Source organism: Rhodamnia argentea, chromosome 7 (assembly GCF_020921035.1).
Source record: "Rhodamnia argentea isolate NSW1041297 chromosome 7, ASM2092103v1, whole genome shotgun sequence".
NCBI classification, from domain to species: Eukaryota; Viridiplantae; Streptophyta; class Magnoliopsida; order Myrtales; family Myrtaceae; genus Rhodamnia; species Rhodamnia argentea.
In genome coordinates, this window is record NC_063156.1 from 11,688,244 (window position 1) to 11,714,926 (window position 26,683).

General features: G+C 39.2%; 2 protein-coding genes across 2 annotated transcripts; both read right to left on the reverse strand.

Moving 5' to 3' along the window:
• Window positions 1-6,548: 6,548 nt before the first annotated feature.
• On the reverse strand, window positions 6,549-8,157 carry LOC125315971 (putative disease resistance protein RGA4). Its single transcript, XM_048282599.1, has 2 exons — window positions 7,852-8,157; window positions 6,549-7,127 (listed from the first exon to the last, which is right to left on the reverse strand). Exons 1-2 carry the CDS (start codon window positions 8,155-8,157, stop codon window positions 6,549-6,551), a joined length of 885 nt encoding a protein of 294 aa, XP_048138556.1.
• A 7,686-nt stretch (window positions 8,158-15,843) lies between these two features.
• Window positions 15,844-18,422, reverse strand: LOC125315972 (putative disease resistance protein RGA4). The gene is made up of 2 exons (XM_048282600.1): window positions 17,781-18,422; window positions 15,844-17,736 (listed from the first exon to the last, which is right to left on the reverse strand). The coding sequence occupies exons 1-2, from the start codon at window positions 18,420-18,422 to the stop codon at window positions 15,844-15,846; spliced, it is 2,535 nt and encodes an 844-aa protein (XP_048138557.1).
• Window positions 18,423-26,683: the final 8,261 nt, after the last annotated feature.

Genomic DNA, 26,683 nt, shown 5'->3' on the forward strand with positions numbered 1-26,683 from the left:
CATTATTCTCTTCTTCTAATTTTCATCGAGTGAGGAAGTCGGGGAAAAAAAATATAAGAAGGGAATCTCTCTCTCTCTCTCTCTCTCTATATATATATATATATACCGAAGAAGAAATGAAGGGAGAGGCAGATTGGTACGTTCCTAACCATCCATCCATTGTACATTTATCAAATCAAGTCAAATTGGATTCGAGGAACGTGGGCGATTTGATTCCAATCCTTACCAATTTGAGGCTCACATCTTTTGCTTGGCTCACCACAATGTTCGATAAATAATTCTGTGACGGCCGTGAGAAACTGGATTCCTTGCGGCATGGACGTTAAATTGGGATATCTGATGAATCTAATTGATCCGAGACATGTATGATTGGGCCACCACTCAAGTACAACTGTCAAGCTCGGGCAGTCGATGACAGAAAAAGACTCCAAAGTGCAAGCCAATTCTTCAAGATATCGGAGCAGCTCCATTGCTTGTTCGGAGTTATAAATCACCAGATCACGAAGGTTCAATGGAAAGTTGGACTTATTTTCTGAGGTCAACACAAGCTTGCAAGTACAAATATACAAGTACTCCAGGGAAATTAATTCCCTAAAAGGCAGAGATATTGGTCTGTCACAATTTATAAGTTCCAATCCCCGAAGGCAAGTCAGACGGCAAGTACCTTCAAACAAAACTTGGAGACTTTCGCATCCCTCGAGTCCCAAAAATTGCAAATTTTCCAAGCATTGTACTCCACCTTCTTGCAAGCTCTTTTGTTGTGTCGTTACGTATAGAAATCTAAGGCTGACTAGCCTTTCCATATTTTTGGGTAATTCGCCTAGCTTTATGCAACCATTGAGGGATAACTCTAGCAAACTCTGCATCTCACAAGTGGTACCTGGAAGCTTCTTCAATCGATTGTTCTCATAGAGGCGTAACGATCTCAATTGCTTCAAGTTGCATATGGAACTCAGCATCTCCTCAAAACTACCATAAGACAAATCCAAATACCGTAAGTGGGTACATTTGGAGATGTACGTTCTAGCAATCTCTTTACAAATAACTCCATCATTAGCTAAGGAGTAAAATTTAATTACATGCAACCTCTTTGAATTTTGCTTTCTCCAAAAAGGTGGGACTCCATCGAAATTTTAGATTCCCTCTAATGAAGTGCTAGAGAACGAAACAAAGCGAACTCCTTTTGAAATCTATGCAGTATCTAAGCCAACAATAGAGCTGTTAAATATGTCTCGAGTTTTAAACCGGTTTACTGAGCTGATCCAAATCTACTAAGGAATAAATCTGAGAATTCCAATTGGGATTAGAATTCCAAGGATATATCTTATATGTGGGGATTTGTTTCTGTTGAAAAAACAGATTCATGTGAACCTTTTTGACTTATCTTGGATTGGTTGGTCAACAAAAAAAAGGAAGAAAAGAAATCTTTGACTCCTTGAGGCCTAGCGAACAGTGTATAGATAAAAAGAGAATTTTTTTTCCCTTTGCTTTTCGGCCAAATAGAAGCCGCGTACAAGGATTCCATAGAAGGACGACTAGCGAAGAAAGAAAAAAAGGATGAACGCACTGTGAGTTCTCTTGATCGCGCGAGGAGCCTTGAGCATAGTAGATTTGTGCATGAGTTTTATTATATCCACTTTTTATTTGTAAACACTTAGGGTTTGGGTATAATTTAGGTACGAGAAACACGAGCGTATTGAGCGATTGTAATTTCGTTTCTCCGATTATAGTGAATTATTCATGCTGGCTCTCCCATGGATGTAAGTACCGATATTCGGACGGAACCATGTAATCTCTAGTGTCCTTTATCGCTCATCGTTATTTCTCCGGGTTTTTCGCATTGACATATTTGCAAGATCTTTGTTAGTTTCCGCGCGTTAGTATTACAACAATTGGTATCATAGCCAAATTCGGATATTCTAGATTGTGATTTGGGGTTTTTGCTTATTTGATTATTATCTGGATATTCTTTGATTGCAATTATATCCGGAGTGAAAGCTGAAATTGAGAAGTTTAACGGGGAGGAACAACTTTGGGTTATGGAGCCTCAAGATGGAGGCGTTATTGACAACTCAAGGTTTAGCGGAAGCACTGGAGGGCAAGGCTGAATTGCCCGAAACGATGACAGATGCTGAAAAAGATGTGGTAATGAGGAAAGGTAGAAGTTTAATCATGTTGAATTTATCGGATGAAGTGTTAATAGATGTAGGCAAGGAGAAGGATACCACAGCATTGTGGGCAAAACTTCGGGCGCTCTATGTAACGAAGGGTTCGAACAATCGCTTGTATATGTTGAAGATGATGTTCCAGTTCAAATATACTGAAGGTACGTCTATCGGATCCTATATAGATGAATTTAATAAACTTATGATGGATTTGAAGAATGTCGGTAAGACACTTGATGATGAAGAGCGGGGCATGATGTTGTTAGCTTCCTTACCAGAGTCATGGGAGCACTTTGCTGATTCATTGTTGCAGGGGCGTACTACGATTACCTCGGAAGAAGTAGAGTCCGCCTTATTTTCTAAAGAGTGGCAAAGAAAATTGCGAGATGACAGTTTAGCGCACGATGTAGCGCAAGGACTAGTGATTTGGGGTAAAGAGCAACAGCGAGGGTCTAGCAACAGTAGAGGTAAAAGCGGATCCGAGTCACGCCATAGAAAGTACAAGGGACGCTTGAAGTGCTTTGAGTGTCACGAGAAGGGGCACATCAGAAGAGATTGTCATAAGTTGAAAAACAGAGGTGATAAGCAGAAAGCCACAACCAGTGTGGCAAACATTGCTGAGGAGAGCACTAGTGATGCAAAGGCTGTCTTATGTGTGACTACGGGTTCATCGGGAGACGAATAGGTGCTAAATTCGGGGTGTTCTTATCATATGACGCCCCATAGGAACTGGTTTACTACTTTCCGGAATCTAGATGGTGGTAGAGTTACGTTGGGGAATAACGCAGCTTGCAAGGTTGTGGGGATAGGGATAGTTCGAATTCGGATGCCCGATGGTGTAGTGCGCACATTGACAGAGGTGAGGCATGTACCGGAGCTCAAGAAGAATCTTATTTCTCTAGGGACACTTGATGATATCGGGTGTAAGTACACCGCTGAAGGTGGAGTGCTAAAGATCTCTCGAGGTGCCATGACAGAGATGAAAGGGAAGAAAGTGAGTTCTCTCTATCATCTACTAGGAGAGACCGTGACAAGAGCTGCTGCAGTTTTATCGGGTGAGTCAGATTCTGATTTAACTCTTTTATGGCATATGCGTCTATGGCACATAAGTGAGGCATGTATGACAATACTGAGTGATAGAGGGTTGTTAAAGGGTCGGAAGACAAGTAAATTAGACTTATGTGAGCACTGTATCTTTGGGAAGCAGCGCGGGATTAAGTTTGCTACATGTATTCATTCGACCAAACAACCGGTAGAATATATTCATTCACACGTTTGGGGCCCTTCTCTGGTTCCTTCGAAAGGTGGTGCTCGTTATATGCTGACATTTATCGATAACTATTCCATGAAGGTATGGGTATACTTTCCGAAGCACAAATTTGACGTGTTTGATCGGTTCAAGAAATTTAAGGCATTGATTGAGAAGCGATCGGATAAACGGATCAAGTGCCCGAGAACCGATAATGGCATGGAGTTACGTGGTAAAGATTTTACCGAGTTCTGCGAGAGAGAAGGGATTGTGAGTCACCGCATAGTGCCTAGGACACCATAACAGAATGGCGTAGCAGAACGGAAGAACATAACTTTACTTGAGCGGGCTTGGAGCATGCTTTCTTATGTTGGAATAGGCAATGAATTTTGGGCCAAAGCAGTGAACATGGCCGTTACCACGATTAATCGATCTCCATCATCTGCTATCGAGTAGAAGACTCTAGAGGAAGTATGGTCAGGGAAAACCGTTGATTACTCTGGATTACGAATATTCGGATGTCCCGCATATGCTCATGAGAGTGATGGTAAGCTTGAGCCGGGACGAAGAAGTGCATATTTTTGGATTATGCACATGGGGTGAAAGGCTACCGGTTGTGGTGCACCGATCCCGGATCACCCGGTTTTCTAATCAGCAGAGATGTGATCTTCGACAAGACCGCAATGCTTCGACAGAGGAGTTCCGAGACACAACTAACAGAGCGGACGGATCATGGTGTCGGTAGTGAGGTGGAGACTCCGGAGACCTCGGAGGTAATAGATTTGAGACTGTAGATGATGTTGCGGTTCCTGAAGTCGGTGATAGTGAACAACCAGCACGGTCGCAACGTAGTATAGCCACGGACATACAGAGAAGGCAAATTAAACCACCGGTACGTTATGGTTATACATATATTGCTTATGCTTTGACCGTAGGTGACGAGGTGGAGACAAATCAGCAACGTATTGTGTATATTTCTGCAAAAAGAAGAAGAGACTAATGAAGATTTAGCTGGGCGCAAGTCCAAATCTTCTCGGAGATCCACATGGCGCAGCAAATAAATCATGAGAGTTCATCCGTGATCAAAACAAAAAAAGAATGAAATGAGCTCAAATTACCTGTTACACAGTATTATGTCAAACAAATTTGTCATTCTTTTATATTCTACTTACCGATATATTTTTCATTGCTAACAAAAATCAATTTACTTATGGATGTAATATTTGTTTCGCTGAAAACGGAAGTTTTTGTTTTGTATAAAGATGTGGAAATTTTAGTTCTTGTAAGTGTTTCTCTTTTTTTTTTCCTAACAAATGACAATACCATGAATCCAAAAGGACATGTATCCAAATAACTCGTTGAAACCATACATTTTTATATGCTGTGGGCACACTACCGTTATGTGATTGCATGTTTGATGGTATTGGAATAATGAATATTGACTTGTATGTGGCCTCCAATCTAAATTTTGTCGATCGTTATGGCCGTGGCTTCATTCACGTGCGACTATGATAGTAATTTTAGAAGAACGTCGTCGGTACTATTTTACTTTCATGTGTTGTATTGTGCGAGTTATGAATTATATATGATTGCAAAAAGTATTCTTAATGAAATCAAAAAATTGCAAAAGATAATTAGAAATAGTTATAATAAGTTGAATCACATTAACTTAAAGAACCGTGAACATAGATATGTGCGACCATATTGATTTGGCAAATAAATTGAAGACATCAAATTATCTCTGTAATAAGTTGTAAATTTCTACCAAGTGCATTTTCTACAGCAACAAAAGACCCCAAATACTCCTGAATTTCCTTTTGAAATTATTAGTGAACCTAACCGGTCCTTGTAGGACACTTGCAGCAAATTCATTTGATAAATTATATTCAAACTACCAACTTAAGCTAGAGCAGCTATCTCATGCAATAATAATCATCAATAGAAAAAAGTAGAGCGCGTTAAAGTCGTCAATATTATGAATGTGCATGACGCATTATTATCTTATTCTAATTTTCATCGAGTGAGGAAGTCAAGGAAAAAAAAAGTATAAGGAGGGAATCTCAATATATACGACTATATCACGTCTAAGAATGAAGAAGAAATGAAGGGAGAGGCAGATTGGAGCGTACCTAATCATCCGTCCATTGTATGTATATCAAATCAAGTTGGATTCGAGGAACATGGGCAATTTTGTTCCAATCCTTGCCAGTTTGAGGCTCACATCTTTTGCTCAGCTCACCACAGTGTTCGATGCGTAAGTCTTTGAGAGCAATGAGGGATTGGATTCCTTGCGGCAAGGATGATAAGTTGGGATACCAAATCAAGTGAATTGATTTGAGACGTGTATGATTGGGCAGCCATTCAGGAACAACTGTCAAGCTCGGGCAGTCAAAGACAGCAAATGACTCAAAGTGTAGGCTGATCCTTCGAGACATCGGAGCAGCTCCATCACTTGTTCGGACTCGATAATTACCAGAGTACGAAGATTCAACGGAAAGTTGGACTGATTCTCCGAGGTCAACATGAACTTGCAACTGTCAATAACCAAAGACTCTAGAGCGATTAATTCCCCAAAAGGCAAAGATATTGGTCTCCCACATTTTACAACTTCCATTGTCCGAAGGCAAGTAAGTCGGCAAGTACCTTCAAACAAAACTTGCACATTTTTGCATCTTTCAACTCTCAAATATCGATTGGACCCAAAAAAAAAAAACTCTCAAATATCGCAGATTTTCCAGGTATTGTATTCCACATTCTTGCAAACTCTTTTGCTTTGTTGTTATGGCTAGATATCTAAGGCTGGTGAGCCTTTCCATATTTTTGGGTAAATCGCCTAGTTCAAAACAACCATTGAAGGTTAACTCTAGCAAACTTTGCAGCTCACAAATAGTATCTGGAATCTTCTTCAATCGTTTGTTCTCATGGAGATGTAGCGCTCTCAATTGCTTCAAGTTGCATATGGAACTTGGCAGCTCCTCAAAACTACCATATGCCAATTCTAGAAACCGTAGTTGGTGACAATTGGATATGCATGTCTTGGCAAACTCTCTGGTAATAACTCCACAATCAACTCCGACGTTAAATTTAATTACACGCAGCCTCTTTGAAGTTGGCTTTCTCAAAAAAGGTGGGACTCAATCGAAATTTGAGACTCCCTTTGACGAAGTGTTAGAGAACGAAATGCACCGAACTCCTTCTGAAATCTCTACAGTATCCAAGCCAACAATAGAGCAATCATTTTGTGCCACACTCGTTGCAAGAGAATGGACCAGATCGTGCACTTTAAATGCTAATATCGACCCATATTCTTGAACTTCTTGGATCAAAGATCTCTTCCACAACTCTTTGACGTACTCAAGACCAAAATATTCCAATGCTAGTTTTTCCCTATTCGAACCAATGAGTCCTAAAGCCATCCAGAACCTAGCTAAAACAGTACCCTTGATTTCAATTCCTCTGGATAAAAGTGAAAATGCGGCAAAACAACGTTTTAAGTGGGATGGTAAATGATCGTAGCTAAGCTTGAGTACTGGCATGATGTCTTTTTTCGCTTCAACTAACTCCCATGTTTCACTATCCCTTATATGTTTCCAATGCCTATCATCATCCTTTGAATACAGACTACCTAAAGTTTTCACAAGTAGAGGAACTCCTTGCGATTTTTTGACAATGTCGTTTCCAATCTCTAGGAGATCAGGACGTGGCTGCTTTTCCTTTTCGTCAAATGCCCATTTTTTGAATAAGGCCATAGAATCTTCATGAGAAAGACCTTTTAGATTATGAGGTGGATGGGTACCCATAATAGAAGCAACTTCCGCACTACGGGTAGTCACAATTATCTTACTTTCATCGGCCCCTCCGATTAACAAATCTCTCAATTCTTTCCATCTACACGGTCGTTGCTCCAAACGTCATCCAAGACTAGTAGAAATTTCTTGTCTTTGATGATGTCTTGCAAAAAGGTTTGCGATTGCTGAATATCAAAGTTACTCAAATTTTGACGAGTTGCATCTTTGATGATGCCTTCGATAGTTTTCTTTAAATCAAAGTCCTCGGGTACGCACACCCATAATCGCAACTCAAATTGCTCTTTCACACTGTCATCGTTGTAAACCAATTTAGCTAGGGTAGTCTTGCTCAAACCTCCTATTCCAACAATGGGAAAAATTGAGAGGTTTTTGTCATATGGCCGCATCAACATCTCAATATCTTTTCTTTATCAATATCTCTTCTGATGACATCCGACTTGTTTATGAACGAGTAAGTCATCTCTCGTGATCGAGTATGTGCGACACCATTGTCGGCACTCCGCACATTCAGATCGAATTGATCTTTGTCAATAGAAATTCTGGATAAGCTCTCCCGAATTTCCTTGATTTTATGACTGATTTTTGCACGGAACATGAGTGGATTAGAGAGGGAAAAGAAGCGGCGTACCTTCCCTTTGATACCCCTATAGTGACTTATAACCTGCTTCCGTAAGGCTTCACATTCGAGTTCATCGAGCACATCCTTCGCATCGTAAAATACATGTTGAAGCCGATCTAACCACACTTGCAGACGGCCGTTCTTCGCCTTCTGCACCTCAGCGTCCAACAACACTGCCTTAATGGCAGTCAACGTCTCTCTAAGCTGATGGATCTGACCTTCGACACTGTAAATTGCAACGGCTTCTTGGAGCGCCGGTGATGCTATCTTCCCCAGACCGCCCTCGGCAATGCTGAAAAGGAGTGATTCAGCCATGCTGAGGGATGAGGAAATTGATTCTGGCTGTTTTGTTTGAGAGGAAAAAGCACACGCAGTGTCTTCCTCGCTTGAGTGAGTTGCTATGACAATAACTTCCTTGCAGATGGATAAAAGGGATGGTTTTTCCTACCTTTCAATATGGACGAAAAGACCGGTGCCTGCAGGTCAAAGGCAATAAAGATTCAAGATTAGTATGAAGATTCAACAGGGTCTCTTCAAGTGTCTCTCCTATACGTTTGTGCATTAGTTACCTAAAAGTATCATTCACATCGCTTGGGATAATTAGTTGACAACGAATTCTTTCGTAATTACTAACAATCTATGCTTAAAAATTTTCATCGATGATGAAAATATTTTTTTTATCAATTCAATTTTGTAAGCAATATAAACGAATTGCTTTTAATTAGGAAAATATTTCCTAACTCGTCGATTTTCCACAAAATAAATGCACCCTCAAGGTACATATTTTTTGTACCCATTTTGTATGGTTCTCTCAGCATTTTAATGGTACATACAGCTCATAGTAGCAACTCAAATTGCCTTTTCACTCTATCATCATTGTAAACTAATTTAGCTAGGGTAGTCTTGCCCAAACCTCCTATTCTAACAATAGGAAAGGCCGAAAGATTTTTGTCATATGGCCGTGTCAACATCTCAATTATCTTTTCTTTATCAATATCTCTTCCGAAAACATCCAACTTGTTTATGAAAAAATAAGTCATCTCTTGTGATTGAGTATGTGCTAGAAAATCGTCAACACTCCGCACATTAAGATCGAGTTGATCTTTCTTAGTGGAAATTCTGGATAATCTCTCCCCAATCTCCTTGATTTTATGACTGATTTTCACACGGAACGTGAGTGAATTGGAGAGGGTAAAGAAGTGGTGTACCTTCACTTTGATGCCTCCGTAGCGACTTATAACCTGCTTCTGTAAGACTTCACATTCGAGTTCATCTAGCACATCCTCTGCATCGTAAAATACATGTTGAAGCCGATCTAACCACACTTGCAGACAGTGGTTCTTGGCTTGCTACTCCTCAGTATCTGACAACACTGCCTTAATGGCAGTCAACGTCTCTCTAAGCTCGCCGATCTGGTCTTCAACGATGTAAATCGCAACGGCTTCTTTGGAGCACCGATGATGCTATCTTCCCCTGCACGCTCTCTGCAATGCTGAAAAGGAGTGATTCAGCCATGCTGAGCGATGATGAAATTGGTTGTGGCTGTTTGGTTTGAGGCAAAATAGAACACATAATGTCTTCCTCCCGTGAGTTAGTTGCTTTGCTATGATGATAACTTCCTTATAAATGAATGAGAGGGAGGTTTTTTCCTACAGCACACAATGTCTTCTGACGGAAATTTTTGACACCAAAGTGATCTTTATACACAACTTTTGGCACCAAAAGTGTCTTTTTCTCAGAATTTTTTGATGTAATTTCAAAGAAATTCATAAATATCTCTCTCTTCAATGTAATGTTTCTCTTTCTTCAATTTAGTTGCACCTTCTTTTCTTTCGGACTCACACGGCCTGTCAATTAGGAAAAATAGTGTCTTAGCCAAAATGAAATTGAAAATAGTACCGCTCTTCAATTTTACCTTCTTTTTTGTGCTTCTCCTCTCGTTTTACATCTTTCGAGATGAAATTCCTATTTGCCTCTCTTTTTATTAGATAATCCATCCAAAATTTTGGCTTCGTTCATTCCGCGGAAACCGAATGATTTGGAAAATATTTCCTTAAGACGATTGTTTGTATCGCAGAAAATAAATAATTCAGAAAATATTCCTCTAACCAAATGAACCTTTGTTTACCAGCTTCGCTAGGGATTTCATTGGCACCCTGGGTTACATTTTTCACACCTTATCCACTGCACATCTAAGTCTTTGCTAATTTCTACCTTGCAAAGAGCTCACCTTTGTATGAATAGTTCTGTTGTTGCTGCTGTAGCGAACTCTTTAACACGGTGGAGTCCTTACTGGAGCTCTTGGATGAGGAGAGCTTGAGGAAAGACACAGCTCTTCCTTCTCCAGAGTGGTCTTCAGATCATACAGCTTTGTTAACTGAATTTTACGGGTGGGCACGCTTGTCTTTTTCCTTTGGTTTCTTTCACAGGGCTAGAATGTTTGGATGACTTCGGTGGAGCTGCTGGGTGATCTAAAAGATCAGAAGCCCTTCCATCGGTTGTCTGTCCTCTGAGCCTTCTATTTGGAATTTCTCATTTCGTAAGGTACACTGCCGTACAATGATTTGAATCAACATGTTCGCAATTGGGATCCGCGTGTTGGGTGGTTTTGGGCCTCTTATATCTCAAAAATTAACTCAAAGGATGAGGCTTTCTCTTCCACTTATTATTAATTGCGCGGAATAAGCGATCAAATAATAAATAGACAGAACGAGAAAATAAATCGGACACCGGATGTACGTGGTTTGATCCTAGAGATCTACATCCACGGGGAGAATATTGACGAATTTCACTATGAAACAAGCGATCTAATGAAGATTATAAACCACACCCGAGCTACTTGAACATTTTCATTATTTTCCGGCCCCAATTGTATCAAATAACTCACAAGTGTTTAGCTTCACAATTCCTTACTAAATAATCTCTCAATCTGCAGAAGGAATTAAATACAAATATTACGACAAGATTTAATCAGCGTCGACACTTGAATACTTAATATAATTCCACGAGAATGTCCACCGCCAAGCATTCCTAAAAGAAATGGCGCTTCAACAACCCTCTCCTTTTGTTCGATTCCGAAAACTTTTTATACACACACACACACCATATTGGTCAACTAATTTCAAGTGGACCAAAACATGTTGAACCTATTTGCTTGCCGACTTCAACACGAAATCTGATGTCCGTATATTTCTAATTATAATTTTGGAATCCAACACCAAAATATGACAGCCAATGTCAACAGTAAAGCCCTTTCGAATATGTAAGATTGGCTTTCAATTTTATTTCTAAAATTCATATTTTCGCCTCGGGTTCAAATTCGAGGCATAATTTTAATACTTGTAAATTGACCACTAACCCTTTTTACAATCAACATGGGATAACCCAACAATCAATCCGTATCTCTCCTGTGGGGTCATCTAGAGAGTCTAGAGTCTCTCTCATCCTAAAAGCTAGCTCAAAGGATGATGTTTTCCCTTACACTTGTAAACCGATCACCAACACATTCCACAATCGATGTGGGATAACCCTACATTATGGCCCGGTGATTCGGTGAGCATCTTTTAGTTGACCCAAGATTCGATTCGATTCGATTCGATTCGATTCGATTCCTGACCAACATCTTTCCTCCACACTGCATTTTCTTGATACTTGCCATGTCAGTAGTCTAGGACTAATTGTGCGTGATGCTGAAGCGTTTGTAGTTCACGCCAGAGACACCAGGGAAAGTTGTAAAGAAAATAATGAATCGACTACAATCACTAGTCATAACTTGTAAGGATGGTGCATACTTTCACTCCTTAAATGCGACGCAAACACACGACATGGCATGGAGATCATGCAAACATGAAACAGGATGTCCCGGACCACTCGAGGCCTTAGCCAAGGAACGAATCAAGACTAAGGAACCTGCTGCCATGGCCACAAGAAGACATGATCAGCCGGTTCCGAACCCTATTTCGCCCACTAAACGGATTCAAATACATGCCGAAACGTCATGATGCATCCGTGTCCCATTGGGGTCAACAGAGGCCGACACGAGGTACGTCAAGGCTGCGATTCAAGAGCCAAAGGACACTAGACGTCCCCTGCCCAGCAAGCACGAATTCTTGATGGGGGACTCGCTGCCGCTAACGATGGACCAAACAGTTTCAAAATTACTCGGTAAAGGTCCCAACACGACACGTCCCCGAACCCCGGAGACCGCTCTGGGACGCTCTTGGACACATCGTAAGACTCGAAGCGACGCCAAAGCTCGCTGTCCATGGCCCGGACAGCCAGCTTTGACCCTGACCAGCAAGCAAATAACGCGTTACGTGGATCGATACGGCGAGAAACCAACGGGGAATTCACGAGGACTAAGTAGGACCACCTTAACGTGCCAGCAGTCGGTGACCAAATGACACTTGATTAAAAACTAAACACGCATGAACCAAGGCTGGAATTAACTGACCAGAGGGCATTAAAATTGCTTACAATCGTTCACAAGACATGTTGACACCAAGATATGGGGCTGCTCAATTAGTCATTTATTGCATAGAAAATTAAGGATCGGACCCGAATTCTAGACAAATATATCAATCGAATTGCATACATATGGAGCATTTTCATTAGTAGTCAATTAAACCCAAATAGTTTGCATATCAGTTGGAACCAGCACACGAGCCATATACCATTAAAAAATAGACTCGAAGATGATCATCGCGGTACCTAGCATGCATTTTTTCTAAGTTTTCGTCTTTAAACCTTGAAACAAGCAAGAGAAGTTAGTTCAAATTCAACCCTTCGCTGCTCGGTTTTCCTTTCATTGCTGGCCTTAACTGGTCCTCGAGCTCCGGCTTTTTGGTTAACCAAAATTCTCGCTGTTGGGTCTAGTGTCCCAAACTTATGATGTCTCTGGTTTTTAAGTGCAGAAAAAGTGTGGACCAAAAAAAAAAGTGCAGAAAAAGTGTGGTGAGGAACACGAGTGCCTGATAATGTAATGTTGACGTTTTTGGTTAAGGGTCAAATGCCACCGTCATCGGCAAATCCGATCATTAACCTTTGCGAAATGCAGGAGTGACCCATAATTATCGGCATGGGGTCTGAACTAAAGTAACCTCCAGTTTCTAAATGGATAAAAATGATGTAAGAAATAGGGATGCAAGACTGGGCGGGATCAATATTTTGGCTAAGGATCGGATTCTACGGGGAGGGAAATTTACATCAACAACCTCCGACGACTGTAGATTCTAAATCCTGTCGACGGTGAATTTAATCCTTAACATTTTCGAATACATGAATGATCTTGTAAGGGAAAACTTAGGGGTCAACAGAGCTCTATTCGGGCCTTGACTCTCTCAAGACTTCTTCAGGAACTCTCTTTAGATCAAAATCATCGGATACGGATGTCCATCCTGAAATCAGATTTCCTTGGACCTTTTCGCCGTTGTACATGAACATAGCAAGCACAGTTTTGCGTAAACATCTCAGCCAAATGACGGGAGGGCATGTGACCTGATCTGACTCAGCACACTCTCTACGATGCCGAAAAGGATCGATTAGGACATTTTCGTTTCTTGCCATTGTGAAAAAAGTAGGGGGTTGGGGAATCAAGAGAGCTTCATAAACGGAGACTAAAACTCCCAAAGGCTTTTAGCACATAAGAAAAACTTTATTGTTCATACAATTAACCTGCGTGCATTTATATTCATAAGATCTCGTCCTAGAATCAAAAGGAAAATTCAAAAAAAAAATTCTTATGTAGAACTGCAGTAAAACAAAATAAAACCGAAAAAAATAAGGTTTTTAGTTATTTCTAGGAAACTCCTCAAATAGAATAGTCAAACAAATATATAAAACATTGAACAACTAATAATAATTTGCCAAAAATAAGAGTCGATGGTGCAGCGTGATTTTATTCATTGTTCGTGAACTTCAGACAAGTATTATTTTAGGAAAATGTATATAAAGATAATGTCACGATTGGTCTCAAACAATACGAGTAAGGCATTTTCTCTGTAGAGAAATGCGCAATACAAATACAAGCACGTAATAAAGCACAACACACATTCAAGCACGTAATACAGCACAACACACTTTCAAGGAAAGAAATCGAAAAGTGCAATATCAACAGCGATTGTTTTCGTCCCTGAAAATGAAAGAGATCGACGATGCATTAGCCGACTGCACATTCAAATATCCGCGGAGATCCACATGGCTTGACAAATAGATCATGGGAGTTCAGCTGCACTCAAACGACAAAACAAGGAGATGAGCATAGAATATTTACAACGTAGTATTATGGCATTAATTGTGGTGTCATGCAAATTTGTCATTCCTAGATGTTCTATTCACCAAGATATGATTAATTCATTAGCAAAAATAATTCTCATAAATGTAAGATTTCTTTCAAAAGAAATTGATGTAGAAGTTTTTGTGTTGGATAAAAATGTGCGGAAATTCTGGTTCTTATAGGTGTTTCTCAATTACTCTTGATATAATAATATCATGACTTGCAAAGCACATGTATCCTAAATTAACATGTATGTTTTTTTTTTTGTCGAAAAAATAACATGTATGTTGTGTATGCAGGGCTTACATGTCTTGTCTGATGGATGACATTACTTTGGAACGCTGGGCTAATGGTACTCGAGTAATGAATCTTGATTTACTATTGACTGGTTTGCAAAAAAAAAAAAAAAATTGGAGAGTCCATGTAAAGCCTCTAATTTAAGTCTTATGACTTACATATTTTGGTTTTTGGATAAACCAAAATACCAAAAAATTTCACAAGAAATAAATTTTGGCACGTAATTTGCGTATAATTTCTCATTATCTTTTTAAATAATCAAATAATAGCTTAAGTTTTATTTGAAAAGCTCAAAAGTTCTTTTTACTTTTGCTTAATTCAAGACAAACATGCCCCAAAATTTTTTCAGTTGAGGACCAATTACTATACTAAATCGCTAGCTGGCAATCCCCTGTGCTGGTCAACCCATATTTCACGACAAATTAATGTGCTATAACATTACCAAACTAGTGAGAAAAGGACATCCGATTTCGTATATATATTCTTAAACACCTAAAATTTCCTCTTTTTTCCATTAGATATTATATTTTAAATGAATAACATGAGAGGGTCAATGGATACATAGAAAAAGTTCCAAACAACGTCCTGCATTTTAGGGATTTTGATTGTACAGTTGTTGTTGCAATATTATTACAAAAAAGAAAAAAAACAATAAAAGCAGTATAGTTACTCTCAAATTAACATGAGCGAAACTGTTCTTGAATTAAAGCATAGACTCAAAATAACCTTTTTTTCTCCGTGCTTGTATCCAATATGAAACGTTGATATTGTGCAGACCGCCTGTTTTACAATCTTGACCGAACATAAGTACGTAGTCAAGTTGCACTTAGGAAGGAAACCTTTATTTTTGCTTGAACATTCAAACTTGTTTCTTCTTTCTCTTTTACTAATAAGAAAAATGGAAACCGAAAATGTTTTCTGAAATGAAAAGAGTTGTAAAGTTTCTCACTAAGTTTCCAATTGTTTCCCAGTTGCTTTTTTATGTGGTTAGTGAACTTAACTAGTCCTTTTAGGACACTTGCAACGGATTCATTTGATATATTAGATTCAAACTTTTCAAGTTAAGCTTGAGCAGCTATCTTATACAATGACCATAATCAATAGAAAAAGTAGATATATTCAGACAGAGGGTCATGTGCCAATTCCCAAGTAAAACGATAACACGAAGAAGATTCTATAGCAGAGAATCAAATTTTACATTCAATGCGCTACATGAATATTGGAAATTGGGATTTGTCAAAAGTTGTCCAAACATACAATTAAATTCGTCAATATTATGAATGTGCATAATCCATTATTCTCTTATTCTAATTTTCATCAAGTGAGGAAGTTGGGAAAAAAAGAAGGTAAGGTGGGAATCTCAATATATACGACTATATCCCATCTAAGAACGAAGAAGAAATGAAAGGAGAGGCAAGATTGGCGCGTACCTAATCATCCGTCCATTGTACCCCTATCAAATCAAGTGCGATTCGAGGAACGTGGGCGATTATGTTCCAATCCTTGCCGGTTTGAGGCTCACATCTTTTGCTCAGCTCACCACGGTGTTCGATACGTAATTCTTTGAGGGCGGTGAGAGATCGGATTCTTTGCGGCATGAATGATAAGTTGGGACATCTAATCAAGTGAATTAACCCGAGACGTGTATGATTTGGCAGCCATTCGGGAACAATTGTCAAGCTTGGGCAGTCAAAGACAGAAAAGGACTCCAAAGTGAAGGCCGATCCTTCAAGACATCGGAAGATCTCCATCACTTGTTCGGAATTATCAATTACCAGATTACGAAGACTCAACGGAAAGTTGGGCTTAATCTCCGAAGTCAAAGCGAGCTTGCAACCAGCAATATTCAAGGACTCTAGGGCGATTAATTCCCCAAAAGGCAGAGATATTGGTCCCCCACAATCTCTAATTTCCAACTCCCGAAGGCGAGTCAGTCGGCAAGTACCTTCAAACAATACTTGGAGATTTTCACATGCATAGAGTCCCAAAAAATGCAAGTTTTCCAGATATTGTATTCCAGTTTCTTGCAAACTCTTCTGCTTTGTTGTTATATATAAAAATCTAAGACTGACCAACTTGTTCATATTTTTCGGTAACTCATCTAGCTCCAAGCAACCTGTGATGTTTAACTCTAGCAAACTCGGCAACTCACAAATGGTATCTGGAAGCTTTTTCAACCGCTTGTTCTCAGAGAGATCTAATGATCTCAATTGCTTCAAGTTGCATATGGAATTGGGCAGCTCCTTAAAGCAACCAAATGACAAACGGAGATATCGTAAGTGTTTACAATTGGAGATGAATGCTTTAACAAATTTTCTAGTAATAACTCCATCATCAGCACCGTATGGAAGAAAAATTGCACGTAGCCGCTTTGAAGTTTTCTTTCCCAGAAAAGATGGGACTCCATCGTAGTTTGAGATTCCCTCTAACGAACCGTTAGGGAGCGAAATGCATCGAACTCTTTCTGAAATCTCTGGAGTATCTGAGTCAACAGTTAAACAATAATTTTGTCCCACACTCGTTGCAAGAGAATGGACCAAATCGTGCAATTTAAAAAGTAATACTGTTCCATGGTCCTCAACATCTTGGATCAAAGATCTCCTCCGCAACTCTTTGACATACTCAACACCAATGTCTTCCGGTGCTAGTTTTTCGCTTTTTGAACTAATGAGTCCTAAAGCCATCCATAGCCCAATTAAATGCGAGGCCTGGAATTGAACTCCTCTGGGGAAAAGTGACAAGATAGGAAAACATTGCTTTAAGTGAGATGGTAAATGAACATAGCTAAGCTTAAGAACAGGCAAAATGTCCTTTTTCGCTTCCGCTAACTCCCATGTTTCACTATCCCTTATACGAATCCAATCCCCAGCATCATCCTTTGAATTCAGTAGGCTTCCCAGAGTTTCCACAAGGAGAGGAACTCCTTGACATTTTGCGACAATGGCTTTTCCAATCTCAAGGAGATCGTGACGTGGTTGCGTTTCTTTTTCGCCGAAGGCACATTTTTTCAACAAGGCCATAGAGTCTTCATCAGAAAGACCTTCAAGATTATGTGCTGGATGGGTACCCATATTGGAAGCAATTTCTGAGTTACGTGTTGTCACAATTATCTTGCTTTCACCAGCTCCTTCACTGAGTAAATCTCTCAATTTTCTCCATTTCCTATGGTCATTGCTCCATACATCATCCAAGACAAGTAGATATTTCTTGTCTTTGATGATATCTAGCAAATGAGTTTGCAACTGCCGAATATCAACGTCCCTGAAACTTTGACCAGTTGCATGTTTAATGATCTCTTCAATGACTTTCTTGAGATCGAAGTCCTCGGCACACACACCCATATTCGCAATTTAAATTGCTCTTTCACCTTGTCGTCATCGTAAACTATTTTTGCTAGGGTCGTCTTGCCTAACCCTCCTATTCCAACAATGGGAATCACCGAGATGCTTTTGTCATCTACCGAAGGCAACAACATATCAATTATCTTCTTTTTATCAATATCTCTTCCGACGACGTTCGACTTCTTTACAAATGGGTCAGTGATCTCTCGTGGAGGCATATGTGCCTCGCTATTGTCAGCACCCCGTAGAAGACCGAATTGATCGTTGTCAGCAGAAATTCTAGATAATATCTCCCGAATCTCCGTGATGTTATGACTGATTTTCGCACGAAATATGAGCGGATTGGAGTTGGAAAAGAACTGGCATACCTTCCCCTTGATGCCCCCGTAGCGACTTATCACCTTCTTCCGTAAGGCCTCGCACTCGAGTTCATCGAGCACATCCTCCGCATCGTATAACACATCTTGAAGCCGATCCAACCACAGCTGCAGACTGTGGTTCTTCATCTGCTGCTCCTCCGCGTCTGACAACACTGCCTTGATGGCAGTCAACGTCTCTCTAAGCTCGCTGATCTGGTTCTCGACACCATAAATCGCAACGGCTTCTTGGAGGGCGAGGGAGGCTATCTTCCCAAGCACCCCCTCTACAATGCCAAAGAGGTCTGCCATGTTTTTCCGAGGAGGGAGAATGGGCTAAAAAGGTCGAGGAAATTGATTGTTGGCCATTTGGCTAGAGAATTGGATGGTCTAACCAAGAATGTCTCGATGTGTATACATTTCAGATGAACGCCGATCCTTTTTTATAATGGAATATTCCATTGTTACATCGAGCGATGCCTTGTCGTGACTCTATTGTAATAATTGGGGGGGGGACAGAGGAAGAGAAAGATGAAGGGAAAAGAGAGAGAAAGATGAAGGGAAAGAGAAAGAAAAGAAAAGAAAAGGAAGGAGGGAGAGCGGTCGGATGAGTCAGAAAGAAAAGGAAAGGAGGATAGAGAAAGACACAGGCGGGACCACGAAAATAAAAGAGGGAGAGTGGAGAGTGAGCTTCGAGGAACTGAGGCAGAGGACGAGAGCCGGTTTCCCGTGAAAATTAATTAAAACGACTACATTAAAATTAGTATGAAGATCCAACAGGGTGTCTTCAAGCGTCGCTCCGAGTTACCTAAAAGTGTCATCCATGTCGCTTGGGATAATTAGTTGACAACGAATTCTTTCGTAATTACTTACAATCTATGCTTAAAAATTTTCGTCGATGATTAAAATACTTTTTTTTTTATCAATTCAATTTTGTAAGCAATATAAACGAATCGCTTTTAATTAGGAAAATATTTTCTAGCGCATCGATTTTGCACAAAATAAATGCACCCTCAAGGTACATATTTTTTGTACCCATTTTGTATGGTTCTCTCAGCATTTTAATTGTAGAGATGATCCTGAATAATAGGGTCATGAAACTCTTCGATAGGAATATCTCAAATGTCGGAGTAATTATTCATTTATCGGACATGTGATACATTACCATGAAGATGGTGCGAAAAATTAGGCCTCGGCTTGATCGCACTTAAAGTTACGAAATGCTGTGTGATTCGCTTCCTGACCTTTGAACTAGTTAGTCGCGAAAGAAATATATATATGAATGAGAGGGACCAAAAGAGTTTTAAGGAAAGGGAGGAAGCACATTTTCCATCAATATTCGTTGCCTAATCACAACTACAACAGTAGTTCACCTAGGAGCTTCTAGGTAATTGTAGTATTAGAGAAAAATGTAGGGAACTCTAGAAAATGGATGAAGAATTTAGCGCTAACAATTATCATGAACTTCTTTTTTTGGTCTTTTTGTTGGGGTTTTCAAGGATGATTGATTGATGAAACTACTAACCAGCCATTAAAAACAAAAGGCGTAAAGTAAAATTGTGCATGCTGCCTCTCCAAAGAGAGATTTTGGTGGAACTGATAGTCATTGGCCATACATTGGAAACACGGCAACTGTTGCTGATTGAATGGCTCACAATAATAGTTCGGTCCCTATAGCTATTAGTGCGGTCCCTATAGCTATTAATGCGGTCCAAACATTGGAAATATCCACCTCCAAGGTCCAGCTGTATCCGATTGACTGGCTCTGGTTAAGCCTTGACTGGTTGCTTGTCTCGACACTTCTTCAACAATTTTCTTCTTTAGACGAAAATCATCAGTAATGCATACCCAATTTCAGATGAAGGGGGTATCAAGGGAGCTTCCTGTCGACCTCATTCTCTTCTTAAGGTTGTCCAATTTGGGCAGTTCTGTGCGCTCTAGTGTAGTCATCAAATCGATTGAGGAGATGCTCAACTTATGAGGCACTATAACATACATAATCAAGAGTTCAAACTAGGGGTGATCAAGATGAACCAATCGAATCGAATCGATGAATTTAATCTTATTTTGAAGGTCATCGGTCCGGTTCCCGATCTTCAAGGTGAAATCGGTATCTGAACGGTCCGGTTTCCTGTTTTAGAGAAACCGGGCCGATAGACAGTCCTTCCAAATTGACTATTTTTTATTTTTTATTTTTTAAATACACAATCGAGGCGGGGGCCAGCTGGTTGGGTGATGGATGCCTGCTTTTCATGCCTGCCGAATTGACAGCTTCTTCATTCAGACTTCCCATAGCCTCCTTTGTTTGAATTTCTAGTGTTGTCACTATCATTTGGTTTCTCGTATTAGAAATTGTACTGCTAGACAGCTCATCGCCTCGTCCCCTGACATGTCGCAGTATGAGAAAGTTGAAGACTCGTCAAATTCAAGCTCTGAACCTCACCTAGCAGCCTCTCTGTGAGCATCGACTTTCGAGGGTTTTTATCCAAAATAATTTTTTCAAAAAAATATTTATAAAAATATTTTTTAAAAATAAATATTTACGGATTTGGACCTCGCTCGGCAGCCACCCGGCTCATATTGTTTTTTTTTTTTTTAATTTCGTATTTGTTTTATTAAGATCTATAATTATTTATTAAGAATATGGCAATATTTTACTATTAACTGTTATGTCTTGCCCATTCCTAACCAAAATGCTCCAAGAAGGCCCATTTTCAATCAATTGGAGTATATTGATTTTTGAAAAAAAAAAAACACGAGAGATGGAACAAGCAGGGAATGGAACCCATGACCACCAAATTACTTCGCCCGAACGACAACCAACGGGGTACAAGGTACAATAGGCAACACTATTTGCAGTTTAATTAATCTGTACACACATTAAAAGACGTGATATTAATTTCGACATGAAAAACTGCCTAGAACCCTTTCCCACTACGAAAGACGTGATTTAATGAGTCTAGCATGGAAAGATTGAAAGAGAAAAGAGGGAAAGGAGGGTTCGTTCGATATCGAGAAGTGGCACCAAAGGGAGAAAATGCAAAATTGACAAGGAAAATGACGTTTTTTAAGGGAAAAAGGCGGGCCAAAAGCCTAATACAGTCGGGCGGTATTAGAACCGAGTACGTAACCACTAGACTTCGATTGGCAGACATTTTTACGAAGGCACCGAGTCGAAATCGATTTGAATTTCTTGTTAGCAAGCTGGGCATTTGTAACCTCCATGCGCCATCTTAAGAGGGAGTATTATGGAAGATTGCTAAAGATTACATTCTGTTTAGTGTATCTCTAGGATTTACCTTTTATTTTTTGTTAGCCTATTTATTATCTAGTATATCTTTTATAATTAGCTGGAGATATTTTGTAGATCTTCTCTTTCCCCTTTTTCTGTTTAGCAATATGTTATATAAGTATCTGTATTCTATGTCAAACATATATGAAAATGAAGTAGATTATGCTTGTCACGGTTTCTCCGCTCCGACTCACTCTTTATGATAAGCAATCATTTGGCGAGAATCTTTGGGAAAGATATAGGTACAGTCGGGTAGCGGTTAACCGCTATCCAAATGAAGAGCCTCCACAATGGTGGTTGTGGCATGGCGTCAATGACGGCTGGAACGATGGTGGCCTTGGCAAGTCCGGCGATGGCCGAGAGGGGAGAGAGATGTACTAAGTCAAGGTTTTCTTATAAGAAAAATATTGTATGTTAAATGCATGTGCGCATCTAACAAATGCTTGAGAAGTGTCTGTTCAACTTAGGAAGAGTCGACTAGCCTTCGGAAGTGTCAGCTAGCCTTCAGAAGCTTCGGCTAGGCTTCAAAAGCGTCGGTAAGGTTCGGGTATCGGTAACTCTCAACACAAGTAGAACATCAAGGAAGGAGACAAATGTGCTATGCTATTTCTTATTGCACTACTTATACACACTGCTTAACTATTACAAGACTTGCCTTCATATAGACTTGAGAATTGGGTGGTCTAGACAAGAACGTATTCATTTTTACATTTCGGATCAACATCAGTCTTTTTTATAATGGATGATTCCTCGTCAATGATGGTAGCAACCCCAATATAATACCGGGTATATGTCTATATATATATATATATATATATATATATTGCATTTCACATCAATATAACGCTAATTATTTTTTGTTAATCAATGCCTGTTAAGTGCAACTATAGATGCCTTGTCGTGACTCTATAATGGCCATCGGTGGCATATGAATATCATATTGTACATGTGCCATTAAAACAAACGATTTCACGTCATCGCCTTATCGTTTACTACAATCACGTTCTAACAGCGGGACAACCGTGGAATTTTGAACTTATTTTTCTTTTTGCTGTCATTAAAATATTGAAATTGTTCAATAGGAACACTTGCAAGGCTTCAAATGACATTTAAAATGAACGATTCCACGTCAATGATTGTAACAACCCGAATATAATACCGGACTACCTGGTAGGTTGCTAATTGTGGTCGACCAAAGCATACAATTTTTTTCATATTTCATATAAACATATTGCTAATAGTTTATTATAATTCCTTGCCCGTTCGGTACAACTAACGATGCCTTGTTGTGACTCTATAATGGCCATTCAGTGGCATATGAATACCATATTCCACATGAATATTTCTTACGTTACTAGTTTTGTTTTGCAAGTTGCACTTTCCGACATAATTCTAAGACTTAATTGCATTTTACGAAAAATGTTTACAATTAAATTGAACCTACTTAAAGGTTTAGGTTTCAATTGGACTTCTTGGTAAAGGATGATTGAATAAGAAAACCCAAATTGAGTCCCCCTTAAGAAATGTTAGTTTTCAAAGCTCTTAACTCTTTTCCGACAAAAAAAAAAAAAAGCTCTTAACTCTAGCAAATTATAGAGGATTAGTCCTTTTAGATATTAATAGTTGAATTCTTTTTTTCTTTTTTTCCTTTCCCCATAATTGATATGGGGCATTAATTAGGAGGAGCCAACTTTCTGCATAATATCAGATTTGCTATGGGCGCTCCAAATTGCAATTTCTTCTGAGGCATTTGGACTGAACTCGTAAAGCATTTGAACTGAAAATATGAGAAAAAAGGCGAACTGGACAAGTACTATTCTACAACTCGTTGATTTCCGGTGGGCGATGCGTGCCCGGATAATTAATCGTGGCGATTGAGATTTCTGTATTCAATCTAAATATCTTTAATCTTTTAGGAATTTAGCGATGCTTTTGATTTATTTATAGACATTGGGAATCAACGATGGCTTATCACTTTGGATGTCGAGATGAAAATTAAGGAGAAATTTGTTCGTGCTTTGATGGGTGGGATTTTAGGAAACTTGAATTGTGCGAACACGATTTGATTTAGATTCGTGAGTCATGCTCCAAACTCAAGGTGGACTCCTCAATATTTAACTTTCAAGGGGAGTGAGAAATGACAACTTAAGAAAACTTTATTACTATATTACGACCTTCGATCGTTTTCTACTAAAAAAAGGTAAAATAAAAGTATTGGTGTTTTACTAACAATTACAAGTTTCATGTTGGACTGAGAACTCGTGTGTGAATCAAACCCATATCCGAATTGAAATTGAGATATTGATACAAGTTCTTCTCTTCTGAATCGGATAGATTCACATCGAGTACTTATTACTTCTTGGATTGTAATTGTTATCTTATTAGGTTCGGCCAGTATCACTGTTCGGAATCCGAGAAGATCACGTGATACAGCTCTCTTGATGGGTGATACCAATAGTCTCTCTCTTGTCTATTTCCTTGTGCATTTAGATTTGAGTAGAATAATCCCTTCTTGATTTGATCACACCAAGAGAATATTTACATTTTCGATATTTTTGTACTCCCAAAGTTTGAATATTATCCACGACAGCGTTATAAGTAGAAATGCCTAAACAGTTCTTTTATTATTATTATTATTATTATTTCCAAAGTCGTCCCTTGTTTTTGCGCCTGAAAGTTCATTAGTGTGAACATGATGACATTTTGGTTCGCGTGTCATGATGGAAACACAGCTAATTCTGTCATTTTTTTAATAGCAGCTGCACATGGCGCATTGCCCATTACGCAAGTGCGCAATAAATAACGATATATGTATGTTAAGATGGTTTAGCAATTGGGGTCTGCAAACAATATATAGGATGCGTTATTTATTATGGGATAGAAGTCACAATAAAGCCTTTAAAGTATGTCGATTGTGACACATTTACTTCAAACTCTTTTTTGTGATATAAAAAAACTTCAAACTTGTGCCAGTGTGTCACATTTAATCCAAACTTGTATCAATATGATATATTTATCCAAAATCATTTTTTGTGACACTAAAAATCCTAAACTTGTGTCCATGTGACACATTTACCTTAAAATATGGGTTAAATATGTTACACACTTACAAATTTGAGATTTTTGGTGTCACAAAAAAATAATTAGGGTAAATATATCATACGTGTAAAAGCTTAGGATTTTTCGTGTCAAAAAAAAAAAAAAAGCTTAGAGTAAATGTTTCATAGGAGTACAAATTTGGAATTTTGTTGTCATCAGAAAAAGTTTGGAGTAAATATGTTATAGTGGGCATATTTTATGATTTTGTGTGGCGTTTTCCCTTTATTGTTTACTATATAGTTTGAAATTACAGTTTTCAAGTTCTTAAAACTCATTGGACGATTCATTTCAAAACAATTACAACTTTACAATGAAGGCAAGCTCACATCATATTTCGTTGGCCTATGTTGTCAAAAAGGATCCTTACAGCTCCATAATTGAGGAGGATTTCTCAAAAAACCCTGGCCTCGGGGAGTGGCAAGCAGCACGGAACTTGAATTAATCAAATGGCATAAGAGGTCTTTTCTTTGTTAGAGCAACCACCGGAAGGAAGTCTAATGGTATAATTTCACAAGCCATGCTTAGGACGCCATTGGCTCCTCTGTCATGTCACCAACTTCCTTGACCTTCCGGCATTAGACATGCGTCAGCCTCCATAAATGGTCTTATGACTTTACGGAGACCTGTGTTTTTGATAGAAATTATACAAAAAGTACACGTTGACAACACGATCTGTGGAAGTATTGTGATCAGCACATTAGCGTAGTAATTGATAAGGTATCAAGTCTACAACCTGGTCATGGGCTTTGACCCGGAGCTTGTCCATAGCCCACGAGAGACAAATCAAAGTTGCAAATTGATTAGCAAAAGCCCAACGCAAAAAGACCCAGCCTTACGGGAGTTGCTATGTTTTTTTTTTTGGGTCGGAAAAACTAAATTGCATTACTAACTATTAAAAGTTCTTACATAAAAGCCCAGACAAGGGGCGTCAACACAAAGAAGCTCTCAAAGAAGTTGGGGAGGGGACGAGGCCCAAAGGGCCGAAATACAGTTAACCCTATGCATTTTGATGACCTAATTAGCTACCTGATTGGCCTCTCTTTTGCAGTGGACCAGAGAGATATTTGGGTTTTGGGCCAGAATTAGCTGGGCTTAGCGGATAAGATTTTCAACTTCCCGGTACTGTTACGACTGACTATTGACCGCATGAACAAAACTTTGGGAGTCAGACTCCACGGACACCATAAGGTTGTTTTCCTTCACCTCCTTTTTGGCTTTGAGGAACTCCAGACCGGCCACCAGTGCGTACGCTTCAGCTACTAGAGGTTTGCAAGATTTGATCTTTCCGATGAATCCGTCTTGCAGAAGCCTGCTTGAGTCTCGGAGGACACCCACGATTGCTCCATCGGTGATCTTGCCCAAAAAAAAAAAATTCCTTCGATTAACTTACTATTGAATTGTAATGAAATAAGGAAAAGTGATGTGGAAAAAAAAAATCTTTATTTAAATGTGATTTTGAACGATTAATTGTTCTCCACTTTGGAATAAGATAAAAAGTACACACTCGAGGAAAACGAATCCCAAGTCTTTCAACTGATGAAATTAAAGACCTTGCCAGCCGGCTCTCTTTGTTTTCTCCTCTCTCCCATCTTCACACTTTCTTCTTCAATATTCATGAAGGGAAAGGTTTGACCCAGATTTCTCCCTCCCCTCTCCCACTTTCTTGAGCTATTTTGCTTCTCCATTTCATTTTTCTTGCTTTCCTCCCGTTTGAGAGCTTTTCTCTTTCGATTTAGTTTAGATCTAAAAGATTTTTTCTCTCATTTTGGATAGATTTTTGTCCCGATCTAGTTTAGATTTGAGATTTTTCACGTGTATATTTTTGGAGTTTCGCTCTTCTCGAATTTCGTTGGTAAGCAAGTCCAGTTTCGAAGAAGATCAAAGAAGCTTCATGAAAGCTTCGCTCTCATAGGTATCAGATTTATACTCGTTTAACCTTTTTACTCTACTCGGTGATGATGTTGGCGACGTCAAACCTAAGCGCACACAGGTGAAAGGCAAAGCTGTAACAACAAATGGAAATCTTGGTATGTGTTCATTATTGAAGACGGATTCGGTGATTGGCCGCTAATTTTAGTGAGAAGAAGTCGTATATGTGCTCTTTGACCGTGTGACCCATAACCTTGTCCCGATGATTTCTATTTTTTTTCGGAGCTTGTTTGATTTTGAAGTTGTCTCAAAT

What these genes read in the sequence shown, in the direction of transcription:
- LOC125315972 (XM_048282600.1), bottom strand. Translation starts at nt 18,422, where the DNA reads ATGGCAGACCTCTTTGGCATTGTAGAGGGGGTGCTTGGGAAGATAGCC. An exon ending in TAGTTTACGATGACGACAAG is followed by an intron (nt 17,737 to 17,780) that starts GTGAAAGAGCAA and finishes GTGTGTGCCGAG; the next exon opens with GACTTCGATCTCAAGAAAGT.
- LOC125315971 (XM_048282599.1), bottom strand. Translation starts at nt 8,157, where the DNA reads ATGGCTGAATCACTCCTTTTCAGCATTGCCGAGGGCGGTCTGGGGAAG. An exon ending in ATAGGGGTATCAAAGGGAAG is followed by an intron (nt 7,128 to 7,851) that starts GTACGCCGCTTC and finishes TTTGACGAAAAG; the next exon opens with GAAAAGCAGCCACGTCCTGA.